The 19,186-nt window shown below is 43.7% G+C and overlaps 1 protein-coding gene across 3 annotated transcripts in view; it reads left to right on the top strand.

Moving 5' to 3' along the window:
* The window catches only part of NCAPD3 (non-SMC condensin II complex subunit D3), a 181,100-nt gene that overhangs the window by 139,989 nt on the left and 21,925 nt on the right, over window positions 1–19,186 (top strand). For all 3 annotated transcript variants that reach the window (XM_068110014.2, XM_068110012.2, XM_068110015.2), the window contains 3 exons: window positions 3,223–3,344; window positions 3,455–3,600; window positions 7,753–7,878. In XM_068110014.2, the coding sequence (XP_067966115.2) occupies window positions 3,223–3,344; window positions 3,455–3,600; window positions 7,753–7,878 (394 nt within the window). The remainder of the gene's footprint in view (window positions 1–3,222; window positions 3,345–3,454; window positions 3,601–7,752; window positions 7,879–19,186) is intronic.

Below are 19,186 nucleotides of genomic sequence, written 5' to 3'. Positions count from 1 at the left end.
TTCATCACGGGAGATTCCAATGATTCTGAACGCTTTGGTTTCAACAGCGTGAAGACGAGCTAGGTGTGAGGCAGGAGCACCAGCCCAGAGGGGAGAGCAGTATTCCATTGAGCTGCGGATGAAAGCCTTGTATGTGGTGAGGAGCTCAGGTGTGCCAAGGAAGGACTTCACACGACGGAGGATGCCCAGTCGGCGAATGGCTTTGGAGCCCAGATTTGAAATGTGGTTTTCCCAGGAAAGATCATGGCAGATAGTGAGACCCAAAAGCTTGAGTGACAGAACTGCTTGGAGAGGATTATTCAGAAAGTGGATGGGAGGGTTGTCCAGTCGGTCTTTTTGGAGAGACATCATAAGAGTGTGAGATTTGTCAGGATTGAAGGACATGTTCCACTTGTTTGCCCAGTCTGTGATTTTGTCCAGGTCTGCAGAGAGTGAGGAGGCTGCAGACTGCCGATCTGAGGGATGAGCAATGGAGCGACAGAGACTAGAGTCATCAGCAAAGAGATAGAGAGGATTTTCAAGAGAGTCAGAGAGATCATTGATGAAGACCAGAAAAAGCACAGGGCCCAGAACACTGCCTTGGGGAACTCCAGCCTGAACAGGAAGAGGATATGAGAGAAACCCATTCAGGGCCACACGTTGACTACGACTAGAGAGGAAGTCAGCCAGCCATGCGTGGAGATTTCCATGGATACCAAAGGAGGAGAGTTTGGTGAGCAGAGCGGCGTGCCAGACCGTGTTGAAGGCACGTGATATGTCAAGGGAGACAGCTCTAATTTCCTGTTTGGCATTGAGGACCTCCATCCATTGTTGAGAAAGCAGAAGCAGCATGTCCAGGGTAGAGTGACCAGGTCTGAAACCAAATTGATGATCAGAGATCAAGCCATTGGAGAAGAGGAAAGATTTCATATCTGAAGCAATGATGGATTCCATGACTTTGCTGATAATTGGGAGAAGGCTGATTGGTCTGTAGTTGCTAGGATCTGTTTTTGCACCTTTTTTGTGCAAAGCGGTGATGTTGGCTGATTTCCAAGCAGATGGAAGATGACCTTGAGCAAAAGAGAGGGTGAAGAGAACAGAGAGAGGGAGTGAAGGAGCGGAAGAACAGGATTTTAGGACCCGTGGGCTGATGCCGTCAGGTCCAGTTGCAGAATCAGAATCAGAGTTGAGAGTTGACAGAAACTTTTCCACCCTGTCAGGAGGAAAGGACACAGAGTCCAGGAGCAGCTGGGTACGACTGGGTACGGTGGGTACAGAGAGGGATGGGTTTGGGACACAAGATTTAGAGGCAAACGCTGAGTTGAGGCATTCAGCTTTTTCACGTGCGGAGTCAGCCGTGTAGCCGTTTGAGGTGAGGGAGGGGATGGAGGGGGAACAAACACCAGAAACAGATTTGACCAGATGCCACCAGGATTTGGAAGAGGGAGACAGATCAGAGAGTTTGGTCTTGAGAACGGAGAGATATTGTTTCCTGGCTCTCCTGAGGGTGGACACACACTTGTTTCGGGCTTTGTGAAGGGAAATGAGATTTCCTTCCGTTGGATTTGCTTTCCAGGAGACGAAAGCAAGTTGTTTCTGGACAACAGCCTCACCACAAGATTCCGTGTACCATGGACGGGAGGAAGGGTATGACAACTGAAGACGAGATGGGATAAATCTGTGCATGAGCGAGAGCAATTTACTTTGGAAGAATTCCCAGGATGAGTTGATGTCAGAGGCGGTAGAGATGGGAGACCAGTCCAGATGATTGATGGCTGCTTGAAGACCGTGCCAGTTGGCCTGAGTGAAATGCCAGACTCGTCGACGCTGAGGAGGCTCTCTGAGAATGGTCAGAGAGATGTCCACTTTAACAAGCACATGATCAGATGAGCCGATTGAAGCAGAAGAAGAGCAGCAGACATTTTCAGGGAAGTTAGTCATAACCAAGTCCAGAAGAGAAGATGCTCCGTTGACTGAGATCCGGGTCGGGAAATTGACAGATTGTGTCAGTCCCAGTGAGTCGCAGAAGTCCTTTGCTGAAGAGCCATGGCTGGTGAGAGAGGTACCCACACCCAGCCAACTAGCATGGTGACAATTGAAATCAACACATATGAGGAAGAGAGAGTTGGGATGGGTAGATAGAAGTTGGTCCATATTATCAGACAGCGAGATGTAGATGGAGTCATCACTGTTTGGTGGACGGTACAACACACATATGAACAAAAGGTGGGAGCGAAGGGGAAGCCGCAGCCAAAGGTATTCCTGGGGGTGAGGTGGAGAGAGGGCAGTGCAGGGCGAGTGAGGAAGAGAGTTTTTTATAAAGATAGCAACCCCCCCTCCAGGACGAGGCTCAGGTCTATCATACCGGAGGAGGGAGTAACCTGGGAGAGATACCAAGGAATAAGAGACATCATGAAGGAGGAAAGTTTCTGTTAAGCAGATCACGTCTGGTTTGTCAGAAGCAACCTGTATGGAGAGATCAGTCAAGTTTGAGCGAAGGCCCCGGATGTTTGAGGTCCATACCGTTAATGAAGAGGAAGGGGGAGCATCGGATACAGAACGGGGGGGCGGGGGGGAGGGGTAGGGTAAGATGTGGAAGAGGAGGAAGAGGTAGGGGGAGCTGTTGAAGGTGTGTCAGAGATTTCAGAATAGCTATGCAGCGTATGCTATGCAGCATAGTCTATGCAGCGCTTTCAGAGATATAAAGGTGCAAAGTTTTTCGGGTTTTCCAATATGGCGCCCATAGCACGTGACATATGACGTCATAATTATCATTAAGAAATTTTACAGGAGTATGCGCACCTATGGTGAGAATTTCCTGTCAATCGGACTGACAGTTGTAGAGAAAATCATATTTATTTAGTGTGGACAGACAAACAGACTTAAATGCAATACCCTTTCCTCTGGCGAGGGTAAACATAAGAGTTAAAGTAAAATGTAACAATGGCGAACTTGGAAGAATCGGGGAGTGCAACGTCGTGAGGTCACACGTCTTAGCTAGAAACGTGATAACTATCTGTGCTACAAGAATACGTGTGATGATTTTGCGTGACTAGCTGGCCAGGTTTAACTTGTCTCTACATCCGTGTTCAAGGATTTGTTTCTGGTAATGATGTTGGTTTTCGCTACGCAGATGGTCAGATCAGTGTGAATGGTTCAAAACCCAGTGCCAACGAGGCACAATTGTGCCATTATCTTCATCTTGAATCATTGCTTCTATATAAACACTCTAATCTTTCGCAGGGTGTGCCTCAATCTCCTGGTGCCGTCCAAATGAATGCTGTTCCCCAACTAGAGGCAAATGACCCTCAATCTCCTGCCGATGCCTGCCATACTCCAATGGTCTCCAACCATCCAAATATCAGGTGCAAAAATAAAGAAAAAAACAGATTACATTTGTCTGATCTTAGCCCTTTCAACCCTGTGATAATGTGCTGACATGTCAACTTGCTTCTCTCACTTTTCTTGTTTTTAGGCAAATTTCTCTGGCTACTGCTGTCATTCTCAACTCGGCTGTGAAAATTGCAGAATCCCTGCGTAAAGAGCGCTGTGCACCTGCTTCACAATCGCCTGCCTCCCCAGCACCAAGATCAAGCCCAACGGCCCAAGCACAATCAGATGGTCTTTATTTTGCTATCTTTGTCTGTTTACATCAGTTTCCCAAAAAAATTTTGAAACCTAATTATGTTCACCGTCTTCACTGTGCTAAAGATTGCATGACCAAGACCATGCCCAAGAGCCATAAAGTGATTAAATAATAATGAAATACATGTTCACAGATGCTTTTCCCAGCTGAGACTTGGTTTGCGTTGTTTATGTATCTACTTCACTTGAGGGAGGTATTCATAAACTTGTCTGATGAAACTACCACTATCCAAGTGAACATTAAATATTGTTGTTTATATTTTGCTTTTGATAATGATACATTTTTCTGTAGGACTGGAATACAAGGAGATTAAATGCAGGAGGATGAAGAGGCCATTTGGCCCATCATGCCTGCACTAGTTATCAACAACACATTAATCCAATCTATCAGTTTATGGACTCGATTTCTCAGGAAAAGTGTTGGGGTTGCAGAGGAGGAGTGCAAAGAACAGTGGGACAGGCACAGGGATGTGGGTGTAGGAGTAGTATAGCTTTGGAGGTATGTACACTCACCTTTGACTTGTCTTGTCTATGTTGGTAGTGGTTTGTATGAAGCTTATGGCTTCTTGGCTGCATCATTTTTTCTGGGGGTGCAACTGTGCCGCTGATGCAATGTTCCCCATTACTAATCAGCTGGTACTCATTTTGCCAACCTTGAAAGATTTGAGTCTCTCAAACTCAGGACCGTAAGATCTCAAGCTAGCCTCCTTAACTGTTAAGCCAACACCAGGCTTTGTCTGGGTTTAAAATCTCAACATCGTGCTGTTTCATACTGACCAATGTTTGTAGATGTCATAATTCCAAGTTGTATTTTTTTGGTTAGAGTAGGCAAATTATTGCTGACACCCTCAACAAGTTTCTAACAGTCAAGGCAGTTTTCGAAAGAAATGAGCCAAAACAAAAGCACCTGGCCAACCTCCCACGTTGAAAATAATTGTGGCCATGAAATAAGATTGTTTTTGGAAATGCAGTTGGACCCCGACATTTGCGGGTTCCACGTATTCGCTGTTAAATTGTGACCTGCTTCGACATTTGCAGCCTTGTGTCACGCGTATTTGCGATTTTTCGTGGGCGCAAAAAAAAGAAATTCCACGAGCCACAAGCATGACACAGTTATAAAGCATATCTTACACCAGCCACGCGCGAAGGACCTGGTCATACGCAAAAAACATATTGTTGCGGATCTCTGACGTCGGCCTTCCCCTTATCAAGGGGGTATTAATCCCCTTGTCCTTTTACTGGCCGACGCGATCCCGAAGTTATCACGTTCCTTCCGGTCGGTGTTAAATAGGGTTGTTGGTCGAATTAGTCCTATTACCTCAGTACTAACACCATAAGCAAGGAAAGTAAGCAAGGAAATAACTCTCGCCCAAACCACGGCGTTAGTGGACACGCCGAGCGAAGCGAGCCGCGATTCGGGCCGTTAACAATGACTAGACCCGATTCTAGCGGTTCCTAATCGTGCCACGCTTACCCAATGGAGAAAAGACTAGGACGATCGAATTAGGAAGAAACCAGGAAGAACAAGGTAATTTATTAACAATTTGTACAATTAGAAGAGGAAAAGAAAGGAAGTACAAGAAAAGAAGAAAAAGTACACAGGGCAGCCTTAGACAGTCTTACTTATCCCTTGGACTCGGGCCCGTTCGCCCTCAGACTCGGTCTCAGACTCAGACTCACGCGGGGATGACGAAGGGAGGGTGGAAGGTCCAGCGATGGCGTCCACAGCTCGTCCCGGTCCTCGACCCGTACCAGCAGACGATGGTGGACGGCAGGCAGCTCTCCGCGTAGCGTAGGCGTGAGCGGACAATTATATCGGGGAAACGGTAAGCTGGGCTATCGGCGACTTTGTGGCTCTTGGCCGCGTATGTAATAGGAATACGGGCATTTGGATGTTTGCACACCGCAAGCCCAAGCCGAATTCTCCACCGGTGATCCCCGACAAACCCTTCACAATGGCGCGTTCCTCCAACAAATGTCCTTCAACGCCAATCGTACGAGTTATTTCGCACAACGCGCTCGCCCCCTCAAGTCCTTCTGAATGCGCTCCTTCCAATCAGTCCTTCTGGTTCATAACTCTTGCTCATAACTCAGGTATTCAAACCAGGTGCCTCTCCCATCATAACTCAAGAGCGCAATGATTGCAGCTGCGTCCCTCCTCATAACTGAGGTGGGGGCCTCGCGCAAGGGGTTATATTGCCACGCCCAGCGAACCCTCTCGAATCTCCAGGCACGCCCTGTCAGGCGATCTCACCTCAACCCTGGTTGGCTGCTGAGGGCTTACCGGCTCCGCCTTGATGGCGGCTTGACGTGGCCGCACCTCCACCCTTGCGCTCCGCCCCCTTTTCGGGCCTTACCTCGTGGCCTTTGGGCTGGTTTGAGCGGAAGCCCAGCGAGGTTGCGAAGGCTGCTGGCAACCTAAAGGGCGAGGGCGATTACAGACTGGCTAGCGCTTAATGGCGTCGATGGAAGGGAGGCTGCAAAATGGACGAGGGGCCTACTCTTATTTGTTTTACGCAACGCAGATGCAACTATTGGGAATGGCCTTATCCTAAACACATACTAAGAAATAACTACCGTCCTAAGGTGACCTATGTGTTGCTTGTGGCCTATCTATGGGGTGCAAACTTTAACCTTTAATGATGTTACCTGTGCTGGGTTCTCAAAACTGCAACAATATCTTCTACGAGCCGTGAGCATGACCTGGTTTTACATTCGCAGCCATGTGCTTTGCCTTGTCGTGGCCACATAAAAATATTTTTGCCATGCTATAGGTGAGCTTCACGGGATATCCCACCATTCACACTGTGAACATTGCTTCGTAGGATATCCCACCATTCGTACTGTAAACATAACTTCACAGGATATCCGACCAGCTGTGTAACATGGTATATCCCCTGCGAGTTACTGGACAAAATGGAAACACTCCACAGCATGTTTTTTGTGTGTGTGTGTGTGTGTGTGTGTGTGTGTGTGTGTGTGTGTGTGTGTGTGTGTGTGTGTGTGTGTGTGTGTGTGTGTGTGTGTGTGTGTGTGTGTGTGTGTGTGTGTGTGTGTGTGTGTGTGTGTGTATGTATGTATGTATGTGTGTGTGTGTGTGTGTGTGTGTGTGTATGTATGTATGTATGTATGTACAAGATCGAGGCTCATGCAAGAGCTAACATTAATCACATAAAAACAAACTAACACAAAACATAAGATAAAGGGAGCCGGAGATCTGTGGGAGGGAGAGGACTTGGGGGCGGGACCAGGCAAAGGGGGAGAGGAGGGTGGGAGAGGTAAAAAAAAAAACACATGGATACTGCTAGGACTTCCAGGAAAGAAGTTGGTATTTCAAAAAAGTGGATCTGGGGTGAATTAACGGGGGTAGAAAAGATCAAGGTTTTGGATGGGGGAAGATAAGAGATGGTGATGAGCAGCTGTTTTAAAGACCTGGAGGGAAGAGTAGGATTGAAGAGAGTGAGGGAGTTTGTTCCAGAGGTGGGAGAAAAGAGGAATGAAAGAGTGAAGGTGAGCAGAGAGTCTTGATTTTGGCAGTTTCACCATAAGATGGTTGCTGGCAGATCTTGGGCGACCTGTAGGAATATTTGGGGGGCAGAGTACAGAGAGAGATGGGGGAGCAGGCCGGAGAGGAGTCGGTAGAAGACAGACCACCTACCTGCCTGTGGTGAGTGAGTGAAAGGCTCTCGGAGTTAGCTTCGTCGCGGGAGATTCCAATAATTCAGTGCAATTAGCTATCCCCATTTTCCCCATTGAAACAATGCCCAGACATTTGTGGATTTTCCTTGACTTTCATGGGTTTTTCTGTGAATCAGGAACGGCCAGGAAATTATCCACCCTTTTCCCATTGAAATAATGCACCCACATTCGCTGTTCTCACATTCACGGCATTTTCCAGGAATGTATCCCCCGCGAATGTCGGGGTCCGACTGTATAGTACAATGTGTGGCACTAACATTCGCTGTTTACCAAATTGCAAAGCATAGAAGCCATCCTGTGCAATGACTTCCAGATCTGCACGTCCTTCGTCACATTTTGTTTTTGTTTTTCCTTTCTGGCCCCACCTGCCTTTGTTTTGTGCATCTCCTCTCTTTCTCACTTTTTACGAATACGTCTGTTTTTTTCCAGGCTCAGAACATGAAGCCGTCATGAACAGCAGTAAACCACCACTGGCAAACGCTCTAGCAGCCTGTGACTATGCAGTCCAGCAGAAAGTTGCATCGCCTAACATCAGGGCCATAAGCACTCCTGGCCGTAAGTTACATTTAATTTTTTTTTAAATTGTCCGTGGTCTCGGCTCATGGAAGAACTGGGGCACAGAACAGATCAGGACACAATGTAACATAGTCAGTCAGGTTGGTCTCTTGATTGCCACTGGTAACATGTAACCCTGTGCTACCTGCCGCATGGACAGGTCGTCGGCGACTAAACTGACTACCCGCACTGACTGCCAGTGGGGAGGGTGCCTGTGACACCCTGCAGGACTAAAAACAATACCTGTTAAAGGGCGGATAAGCTCCCTTTGTGGGCCAACGGCCATCCAGTACGGAGATGGTGTCTCTTAAAAAACACCCATCCGGTTGGACCGTTTTTTTAGGTATTAAGTTGAAGACAGCAACCGCTCAGAGTAGTAACAACCGTTCGGACTTAGGAGTGGTGAAGTTGTACCCAGAACCATCTTGCACTCTCCGTGTCAGGATTGCTGGTTTTACTTTCTGTCTCACTCAAACCATAGCTACCGGGCTAGCTTCAACCTCTTTCTCACAAACAAACATCATACACTTTTCTTCATACACTTTTCTTCATACACTTTTCTTCATACACTTTTCTTACTCATTTCACTCCGCACCTTTAAGGCCTGGCCTCGTTGAGGACTAAATAGTCCGTGACTTGAGCCTTCAACATGAATAAATAAAAAACATTAAAAAACGAAACAAGGGAATCAGCAGGAGAACGGGGAAACACCAATAGCAGGGTGGAGTTAGAAGGTAGATGGAGATAGACAAACAAGTGATGCAGGTAATGATTAGGGTTAGGGGTGTAGGAGAATGTTGTGAATACACAGGAGACTCCAATATGACCGAAACAGCTTTTACAAATAAGGCTTTATTATAATTAATAGATCACTTGTTTCAAAATAATAATGACTACAATAACTCAACGAATTTGGCAATTCAAGTCGTTGGTTCTTCTTCTTCGGCCGGTCCTCTGCGCAGCGCTGTTCTCGTTCCATACTCGTTCCGTTCGTCAGAGCTTCTGGTGACAAGTCTCCCAAGTCCAAGAAATGTTCACGTTTTTATGGGCACAGCAATCTTAATCCTCTCTGCGCTAATCTTAATCCCTTCTCCGCAAACGTTACTCGGTCATCCACGCTCGCCTCACCGGCACCAGCTCGCCCCCCCCCCCCCCCAGGCGTTGACAACCATCCCCTCCTGCTGGGAGATCCTCCAACCCTACATTTGCTTCACAATAGTGAAAGCCTAGGAATGTGCTCTAGCCCGGGGCCGTGACAAGGTGAACAAGAGATTTCCATGTATTCCAAATTCCTGACATTCTCTGAGCCACCTGTTCACTCACCAATCTCAACCAATTAAAAGTAAAGATCTATACTTCCACAATTCCCTCATCTTTTTGTTTTTGTTTATATTAACCATTAATCTAAACATCAATACAAGTACAAGTAAACAATCAATCACAACAATTAAACATCAATACAAGTACTCAAACCACAACTTTGGTAACAAGTACTCAAACCACAAACATCCTGCAAGAATCTGATCACAAAACATTTCGTTGGCCATTGACTCCTTCCATATTGTTAATTCAATCTATTTCATTTGCATCACAAATATCTTTGCAAAACAACACTTCACCATCACCAAGACACAACAATTTCACTTCACCATTTTTCGAATTTATAAAGCATCTGCAACATCTGGCAAAACGTTTGCCTCCAAACAAATGTTGACTCTTTGTTTGAAAGGAAGGGCTGATCACTTATGTTTGAATTCAGGTATGAAACATTTTCTTCTAATGTCTTCATAGCACCTGCACTACTTCGTGTAGGGTCTCGCTGTTGTAATAACTGTGCGGAGTCATAGACTGACCCCGCTCTCCATGTAGCATTCTTGCCACTCTTGCTGCAAACCATAATAATTCCTGAACAAGGCCTTCGCCCAGTTGTAGTCGACTTGCCTCCTCCCTCATTATGAGTGGGCAGCAAGTATTGGTGTGATGTTGATTGGCCAGCAAGATGTGGAACAGGGATGCCAGATGCATCCACAATGATGTTGGGACCATGATGTTCAGGTCATCCATGGTCCATACCAAGAGCAACCAGCAGAATCGTGCACAGCTGTTGTGAAAAGGCACAGCCGTTTGCTTGCAGCTCCATGCTCGTTCCCAAGTTGTTGAAGTTGGTGAAGTAATAACATATGTCCCCGCATTTCGTAGAGGCTGCAGGTAAAATGTTGTTGTCCTGCAACTTCTGATGTGATGAATGTTCGAAGCCTTCGAACAAGAGTAAGTGATCGCCTTTCTTTCATATGTTGCAGTGTGATCCAGGCAAATGGTCGCATAAATTTCCTTGGTGAAGGTAAACATCCATCTCCAAGTTACACAGGAGAATGTCTTCATCATTCTTTGAGAAGGAGGGTGTATGCCAAGATTAACTTCATTTTTTGCGACAAATTTTCTTTCTCGAACTTCTTCCCAATTCCGTTATCACTCCCTTCAAAATGTGATCTCGTCTTATCCTTATGCTCAGTCACATCTGAATCTGCTTTCCACACACACTGAATCAGATAGGGTACATCTTACCATGAAATCAGCATAATCATGTATATCTTCCGACAGTTTCACATTCAACAATTTGTTGTTTTTCCTTAAAACATTCAAAAAGTTATATTCATTTATATGCGTCACACAAATAATATTCAATCAGGTATGTATTTTATTACTAAACTAAGAAATAGCATTTAAAATTGCTTTCAAATCAATATAGTTTGAAAATTAAAATTCATGCAGTTATTTTAACACTACTCACAGAAAATAAATGCATTTATAATGAGTGTATATGATTACACTCACAAACAGGAATATCTAATTCCCAACAAATTTTGCAAACCAACAAATTAAGCATAATGTATTAGTATCATAATTCCACCCCACTGTTTTTTTTTTGTTTGTTTTTTTTTTTGTTTTTTTTCCTCAAACAGTGTGTAACTTGTGGTGATAGAAGTTCACCGGTTGACACAATTCACAACATTTTGTTATGCCCTTATCTTAACTCTACTGTATTCATTTGCAACATCACTTGATTCATCTATCTATAATTCCAGTAATCTCTGTGTGTATGTGTGTGTGTCTGTGTGTGTGTGTGTGTGTGTGTGTGTGTGTGTTTGTCTGTGACCGCTGTTTCTCGACAACTACCGGTCCGATATACTTGAAACTTGCCAGGTATATTGCTGGGGACCCGAGGATGTGCCTTTTCAAGGTTTGAAATTAATCGGACAAGTGGTTCCCAAGGTATGGTCACCGTACTCGCAAGCCGTTCGCTTTGGCTTTGCGAATGGACCAAACCATTTCATGTAAATAGAGGGGGGGGGTTCTGTGGTCGTTACTGGCTTTGCGAATGGACCAAACCATTTCATGTAAATAGAGGGGGGGGGTTCTGTGGTCGTTACTGCCACGTGGTTTCAAAGTTGTTTTTTGTTGTTGTTGTTTGCACGCATGTTTTTTTGCACGCACGTACGGGCAAGCACGTACGGGCAAGCACGTACGTGCGGGCACGTCCTAGTTCTTTTAATCTCGGTATTTATGTCGCCATAAAAGTCTTCCTCTTGTGGTTCCACATTTCTTTCCTCATTTGTCACTTCATGCATTATCATAGTGTTGTTGGTTACCTTATTCAAACACACCGTCACTAAGGCTTTCAAGCAAGCCACCACTAAAACAATTGCCAATATAACTACTAAAACCAACAAACAAGTATTGGAGTATCTTAGCTGCTACTCCTCCAAATGTGTTTCCCAACCATGCAAAGGCACCCCCTTTTATATAATCGTGGTATCTTGCTCCCTCTTGTCCCACCTGTAGCCATCTGTAAAACATGTGAGCTACCCCTTGTATATGTTCATACCTATAACATAATTATATGTCAATGACATTCAACATTATATACCAAACTAACAAGCTTCCTAAAAGGTAAATAAAGAAAATCCCTTAATATGTAACATAAATCAGATTATTTGTCTTACCCTGATCCCCCTATCTCCCAGGGTCGAACTAAATCCCCTAATTATGAGTGTAGTTGTGATACATTATCCCTCATGCTGCGCTAATATCAGTAGATAATGGTATGTCATGTAGGCAAATAAATGTCACTATCTTCCCTAATTCAAGTAGGAATATTAAATGTTGAAAATGTAATGTTTATCAATGCAAGGGGTGTTAAAATGTAATTCAAATGAATGGAAATCACGACTATCATTTATCCGCCACTGAATGTTCTCCTGGGCTGCTAGGTGCAGCCTCATTTTCTGTGGGACGATCCACCTTAGCCCCATGTGCTCGCTTGCAATGAGAGGCATGAATCCAACTTTCTATTTTGGATCCATATTTGTTTCTATTCTTATCAATCTCCTATGGTTTATCAATTCGTTCCAAAATACCGCAACCAAAGGTTTTAACCAAAGCTCTACCAAACTATCTCCAATGTGAACTCAAAATGCCAGTGAAACAATACAACAACAACAACAACAACATGCATTTTAAAGGCCATTTTCCCTGCTAGAGCGGGGGTTAGCCTTGCGGTCCCCATGACAATCTTCTCCATTTTGCCCTATTTTCTGCATCTCTCCTTGTTAACCCCCTTGCCCGCATTTCTTCTTCCACCATCTTTAGCCAAGTCTTTCTCGGTCTTCCCCATCCTCTGCTTCCTTCTACATTCATTTCCATCACTCTTCTCAACCAGTCACTTTCATCCTTCCTCAACACATGACCAAACCATCTCAACCTGTTCCTCTTCACAGCATCAATCACAGGCTCTATTCCCATCATCTTTTGCAATTCATCATTTGTCTTCCTCTCTCTCAACGATACTCCGCACATCCGTCGAACCATTCGCATTTCCACCCTTTCCAACCTTCGTTGCTGCTCTACGTTCATTACCCATGTCTCGCTCCCATAAATCATAACACTTCTCACACATGCAGCATACACCTTTCCCTTCAGCTTCAACGACACTCCCCTCATCATCAGCACGCCACTCAGTTCCCGAAACTTCTTCCATGCACATCTCACTCGAGCAACCGGTGCCGAGTCTGATCCACCTTCTCCATTCAGCATGTCTCCGAGGTAGCAAAATGTTTTCACACCTTCCAGCTTCACGCCGTCTCCAAGATCCAACTCAACATTTCCTCCATCTGCAGCTCCCTCTGTGCACACCTTACATTTGAATGTAGCTGCCACACTGGTTAATGACCCTCTCAGACCACTACATTTTTGATGAACCCACTCAGCGCACATTGTACATTGAATGGAGTTCACTCCGACACCCTTCCTACACACAGCACAGGGCCACTTCCCAGTTCTTTCCACCTCACCACATGCTTTACCACTTGCCATCACCTTCGTCTTTCCGATATTCACCTTCAGACCTTTTGTCTCCATACATTCCTTCCACGTGTTCATCTTTTCCTTCAGTCCATCCATACTTTCCGCAATCAACACCAGATCATCTGCATACAACAACTCCCACGGTAAACCCTCCTTTACGTTCTGAGCCAGCACCTCCATCACAGCTACAAATAGTAGTGGACTTAGTACCGACCCCTGATGCACTCCCACCTTCACCTCAAACTCACCACTTTTCCCGTCCTTCGTCCTTACAGCTGTGCGCGCTCTTTTGTACATTGCCATCACTACTCTGATCAACCATTCCTCCACTCCTAACTTCCTCAATGCCCATGTCAATACATTGCGTGGTACCCTATCGAATGCTTTCTCCACATCAACAAACCCAAGAAACAACTTCTTCCTCTTCTCCATGTACTTCTCCTGCAACTGCCTCACAATGAAAAGCGCGTCTGTCATTCCTCTTCCTGGCATGAATCCAAACTGCATTTCGTCGATCTTCACTTTCTTCCTTATCCTCCTCTCCAACACCCTTTCCAATACCTTCATTCCATGCTCCAATAACTTTATCGCTCGGTACGAGCCACACTCCAGAGGGTCACCTTTCCCCTTGTATAGAGGGATGAGGGTACTCAGGTCCCAATTCACTGGAATGCGGCCTTCTTTCACCACCAGATTACAGATCTCTGTCATTCTCTTCACACCCCAACTTCCTGCTGCCTTCAACATATCTCCCACAACTCCCGTCGGCCCTCCCGCTTTTCTACCCTTCATTGCTTTTATCGCTTCCTCAACTTCCTTCTCAGTTATCTTCTCTGCCGGTCCTAAAACTGGGTTACTCTCTATGTTGCCATCCCATTCATTCTCTGTATTCAACAGCATTTCCATATATCTTTTCCATCTTCCTTTAATTCCATCTGGGTCGACAACGATTTGTCCCACTTTATCCTTCAAGCAACTCACCCCCATCACATCACACCTCTCTTTCGCTATCTGCTTTGCAATCCTGAATTCTGCTTTCTGACCCTCTTCCGAATCCAAGCGTTCTCCGAACATTTTCCTACATGCCTCCTGCGCCTTTGCTACCTCTTTCTTTGCAGCCTTCCTGGCTGCCTTATAACTTTCATGCTCTGCTGTTTCTGCTCCCGTACCCTTCGCCTTCTGCCACTCCTTGAACTTCTTCCTCTTCTCGTCAATCCTCTTTCCAACTTCATCATCCCACCACCATGTTTCCGAGTGCCTCGGTGGTCCTTTTGTCCATCCACATACCTCACCAACGGCTCCCAACAGACTAGCTTTCATCGACATCCAACCACTTTCAAGCTCAACCACATCATCCTCGACCCTACTCAGCCTCTCTTTTAATGCCTCCCTTACTGTCACCTCTTTCAACCTCCACACCTTCATTCTCGGTTGGTACTTCACCCGCCGAGCTCTCCTCGCACCTTTCACCCTGACGTCGCAGACAACCAAGTGGTGCTGTGAAACAGCCTCCTCCCCCGGGATCACCTTTGTGTCCCGGAGGTGCCCCCTATCTCGCCTACGCACCATCAGGTAGTCAATGGTGCGTGAAACTCTGCCAGTTTCACAACACTCTGCCAGTGAAACAATGATTCGAAGAATTAACTTCAAGGGGTCAATAAATTTATTCTATAACCAGATCTAATTTTCCCATGCAATAGTTTGCCTTGCCACATGTCATATTATAACACTTTAATAAACCTTTGAAAAATGTTTCCCATCTCAACAAATTTCCTTTTTACAAATAGCCATGTGTAACTTACGTATTTAACTACAATTTCCTCTCAATTTGTTTGGCCTAACTGGCCGCAAAAGTGGCTGCCAGCATGCAGTACCGTTTTTATCTACCAAGCAAGTGCTCGTCCACACAAGACCTCTACCAAAATGTTGTTTGTAAAAACAAATCTGGGATTTCTGAATACATGGATGCACACTCTCAGGACATTTTCAGGCTGCTGTTAACAATCCACTACGATAAATTAATTCCTTTACCCACAATCAAATAATTAGTACAAATTGAGGATATTATCCCTATCACATTCATTTATAGATTCATTTTGTTGGATCTAATTTTTTTCAATAATTTTCCACTGCTGTAAGGAAGAACAATAGCTCTCATAAGTCTTAGTAATATCGTACTTAATTTACCCAGCATCGAAGAATTTATTTACTATCCATTCTCATCTGTTAACCAGTGACTTTGTTTGAACTCCAAAACTTAATTTGATGAATCCCATGTGTACAGCTACCACTTATTGAAACCCCTACTTTTGTAGAAAATATCCAAGTAAGTGTTTTTACACCCCCTTAACTGTTGCTCATCCATTTCTATGCACCCAGTGAGTACTACTGACACCAGTATGCCAATGTAGGTGTGCGAGATTAACAAATATGTTGCAGGTACATGTGACATCGCGTTCTGAGTATAAATAACGTAACAGCGCGTTCATGTCTGCCCCTTGGTTTAAGATTCACAATGCATTCCGTTTTAAAATTCACAATAGTTCAAACCAGCAAAATTTTCTTTACTATTTTCCCATATCAGCTATGCCTAATACACATCCATACATACAGCACAATTTATATGCTGATAAAATTCAAGTTTATATATATATATATATATATAAATCCATCAGCAGAGTATTCTGGTAAATCAGTGTAAGACCTCTCCCAAATGTGGCTGATTTTGTACTCCCACATTTTTTTATGAAGCTCATATCCATAAATAGCTGTTATTCTCATATAAATTCTATCAAAAATGGAATCCCAAGATTACTTCCAATTTTTACTATCAATGAATGGCTGCTCATAACTCAGCAAATCAAATCTTTATATTCCATCTCCCTTGACAAAAGAGATAATTTTCATAATCAAATTATATTTCTATTTTATTTCAATTTCATAAAATTTATCCTTCAATTTTAGAAATGCTAATACCCAAATGGACCAAAAGTCTATTCTTAGAAAACCCCTATAATGTCACCTTGAAATTACCCTTTTTGATTCCCACAATAATTTATCTAGTGCTTTCCCATCTGGTCTATCCTTATTAACATTTCCAGCTCCCTTTTACCTTCCTTGGTCCATTCTCCCCAAAATTTTACCCCAAGATTAATAGCAGATATTTTCATATGCCAGATAACAACAACAACAACAACAACAACATGCCTTTTAAGGCCATTTTCCCTGCTAGCGCGGGGGTTAGCCTTGCGGTTCCCATGACAAACTTCTCCATTTTGCCCTATTTTCTGCATCTCTCCTTGTTAACCCCCTTTGCCTGCATTTCTTCTTCCACCATCTTTAGTCAAGTCTTTCTTGGTCTTCCTCATCCGTCCTCTACTTCAATCTACATTCATTTCCATCACTGTTCTCAACCAGTCACTTTTATCCTTCCTCAATGCATGATCAAACCATCTCAACCTGTTCCTCTTTACAGCATCAATCACAGGCTCGATTTCCATCATCTTTCGCAATTCATCATTTGTCTTCCTCTCTCTCAACGATACTCCGCACATTCCCCGAACCATTCGCATTTCCGCCCTTTCCAGCCTTCGTTGCACACACGCACATATCCTCCCACATGCAGCATACACCTATCCCTTCAGCTTCATCCTATGACTTCTATGTGAGAGTCATGTTATCATTAAATTTCTTGCGACTTTCATAGCGTCTCATTAACTGGTAAATCAATTGTTCCGAAAATTGAAATTTGTTCCGAAATTGTTCCGAAAGTTGAAAAGTTATATTCCCCATGATGCTCCCCCTAAGCACATGTGTTAGTTCAATACAGGGTCTTTTAATTTATTTTTATTTTTTTTCAGAATTTCCATTTCAAATTTATCCTCTTCCTTCCTATGAAATCTTTGTGAGAACTTTATGGAAGGTCACTTCTTTTTCCCAAATTTACTGTAAGTTCTCCAACGATCATGTCCGACCTTGAACATTCCACGAATCCTGCAACAAATTTTCTCATACACACTCACATTAGATCCATTTCACATATCTGTTCATGAAATTTCACAAATGATCACACAAGTAATTATCACATTGTAATGACCTCTAAACATTCCTAAACCAATAAGCTAGCCTGGCGATGCCAAATACCCCACACTTCTGTCATCTTAGAAGTCACTGTTTGCTTTAGACAAGTATTTATCAAAGCCTTCAGACAAACTATTAGCAATATTATTCCTAGGATTAAAATTATTAGGATTATTATCAAATATTTATCCTCACATTGATAATATCTCACAAAGATATCAAAGCTTCTTTCTTGAGACTGCATCCTCATCAATCAATCAATCACTTTATTCAATTAAATCAATTCAATCATTCAATTTCAATTAATCTATCAATATTCATCAATAAATCACATTAATCACTCTAGATCAGTCATTTCATCAATCATTCATTCATTCATTCATTCAAATCATTCAAATCATGAATCATTCATTCAAATCAAATCATTCATTCAAATCAAATCATTCATTCAAATCATCATTTTCATCAAAGATGTCAGGATAGATTTATCTATTGACTGAGATCGAAGATCATCGGTCGTCACCTCTGATGCCTACCTCATGTTAATTGACGAATCACTGTTCTGTACTAGGGTCATATCTGACATATTTTGCCTGGTCACCACAAATTCGACTTTGCAACCACTAAAGGCAACTCATCCTTCATTCGTGAGACAGCCAAAATTGATGGCAGATGTGAAACTTCATTGGGAAAAATGTCTCATTTTCAATAGTACCCAAAAGCTCTTGGCAATCAAAATTTCGTAAAACTCCTGAAATGTTCTACGAACAAACGATGATCAATTCATAATTTGCCAATTTTTTTTTTCCTTCAATCATGCTAAAAAAAATTGAAACTCAATTGCTTGTAATACCCAATTGATTCCACAGGGCTTGAAAGCTTCTTTTTTTTTTTTTTTCCCCCCAGTTCGTGCAATCATTCTGCATTGAAGCCCTATGATATCATTCATAATAATCATCATGATTTTATAATCATCTCTCATAATCAACCAACAAGAACAACAAACATTTCCTGTATAAACAGTTTGCATATATCATGACATACATGTCTTCAAAAAAAAACATTGTATGACCAAGAGAACAATGAACGAAAAGAGTGAAAGGTAAAAATAAAACTAATTAAAACTGCGGGCAGTAATGATCCGGGGACCATACCGCTCCATCCTGATTGGACGGGTGCGCGCCAGAGTCGTTGACAACGACAGCCCAGATCCGATTGCTCAAAGTTTCAACTCAATCGATCGAAAAATGAACGCAGGGATGCATTTTAGTATATGCATCCAATCAAGTGACCTCCTATAATTGGTCAAGGTATCAAGCTCATCTGACCAACGGTTTGGCCTGCAGGTCGATACCAAGTTCATGGCATCACAATATTAATTAAATAAAAGAAATGCAGAGTCAGCACTTTTTTATTCAACCCGGGCGAAGCCGGGTACCTCAGCTAGTCATGTTATATGGGCCTCAACCCAAGTGAGTTCAAGTGCGAAATGAAGAACCCAAGTGAACCCAAATGACGAACCCAAGAGCCTCAACCCAAGTGAAATAACGTACAGCAATGCGAGTACAGGAAGCACAGGAAAAAACACAAAATAAACAACAGCACTGGTTTTGCTTCCTGGAAGCTTCCCGCAAAACGCTTTGCTTCCCGCAAAACGTCCGCCAATGGGAACTAGAGGGAGGGGAGGGAGAAGGAGCGGGAGCAAGAGACAGGTAGCAGCACAGGTAGCCAAAATGGAAATGAGGGAAAAATGTTCGATTCTACCCTGGGGGCGTCGGTATGCAATTTTCATCCAATCGCCATCTTTCATAATAATTCTGGACCGGCATCAGATGGCGTTGTCTGTCATTAATTTATATGTTAA

Source organism: Myxine glutinosa, chromosome 3, assembly GCF_964187855.1.
Source record: "Myxine glutinosa chromosome 3, kmMyxGlut1.1, whole genome shotgun sequence".
NCBI classification, from domain to species: Eukaryota; Metazoa; Chordata; class Myxini; order Myxiniformes; family Myxinidae; genus Myxine; species Myxine glutinosa.
The sequence above is the reverse complement of the archived record's forward strand: the minus strand, read 5'-3'. Positions and strand labels throughout refer to the sequence as shown.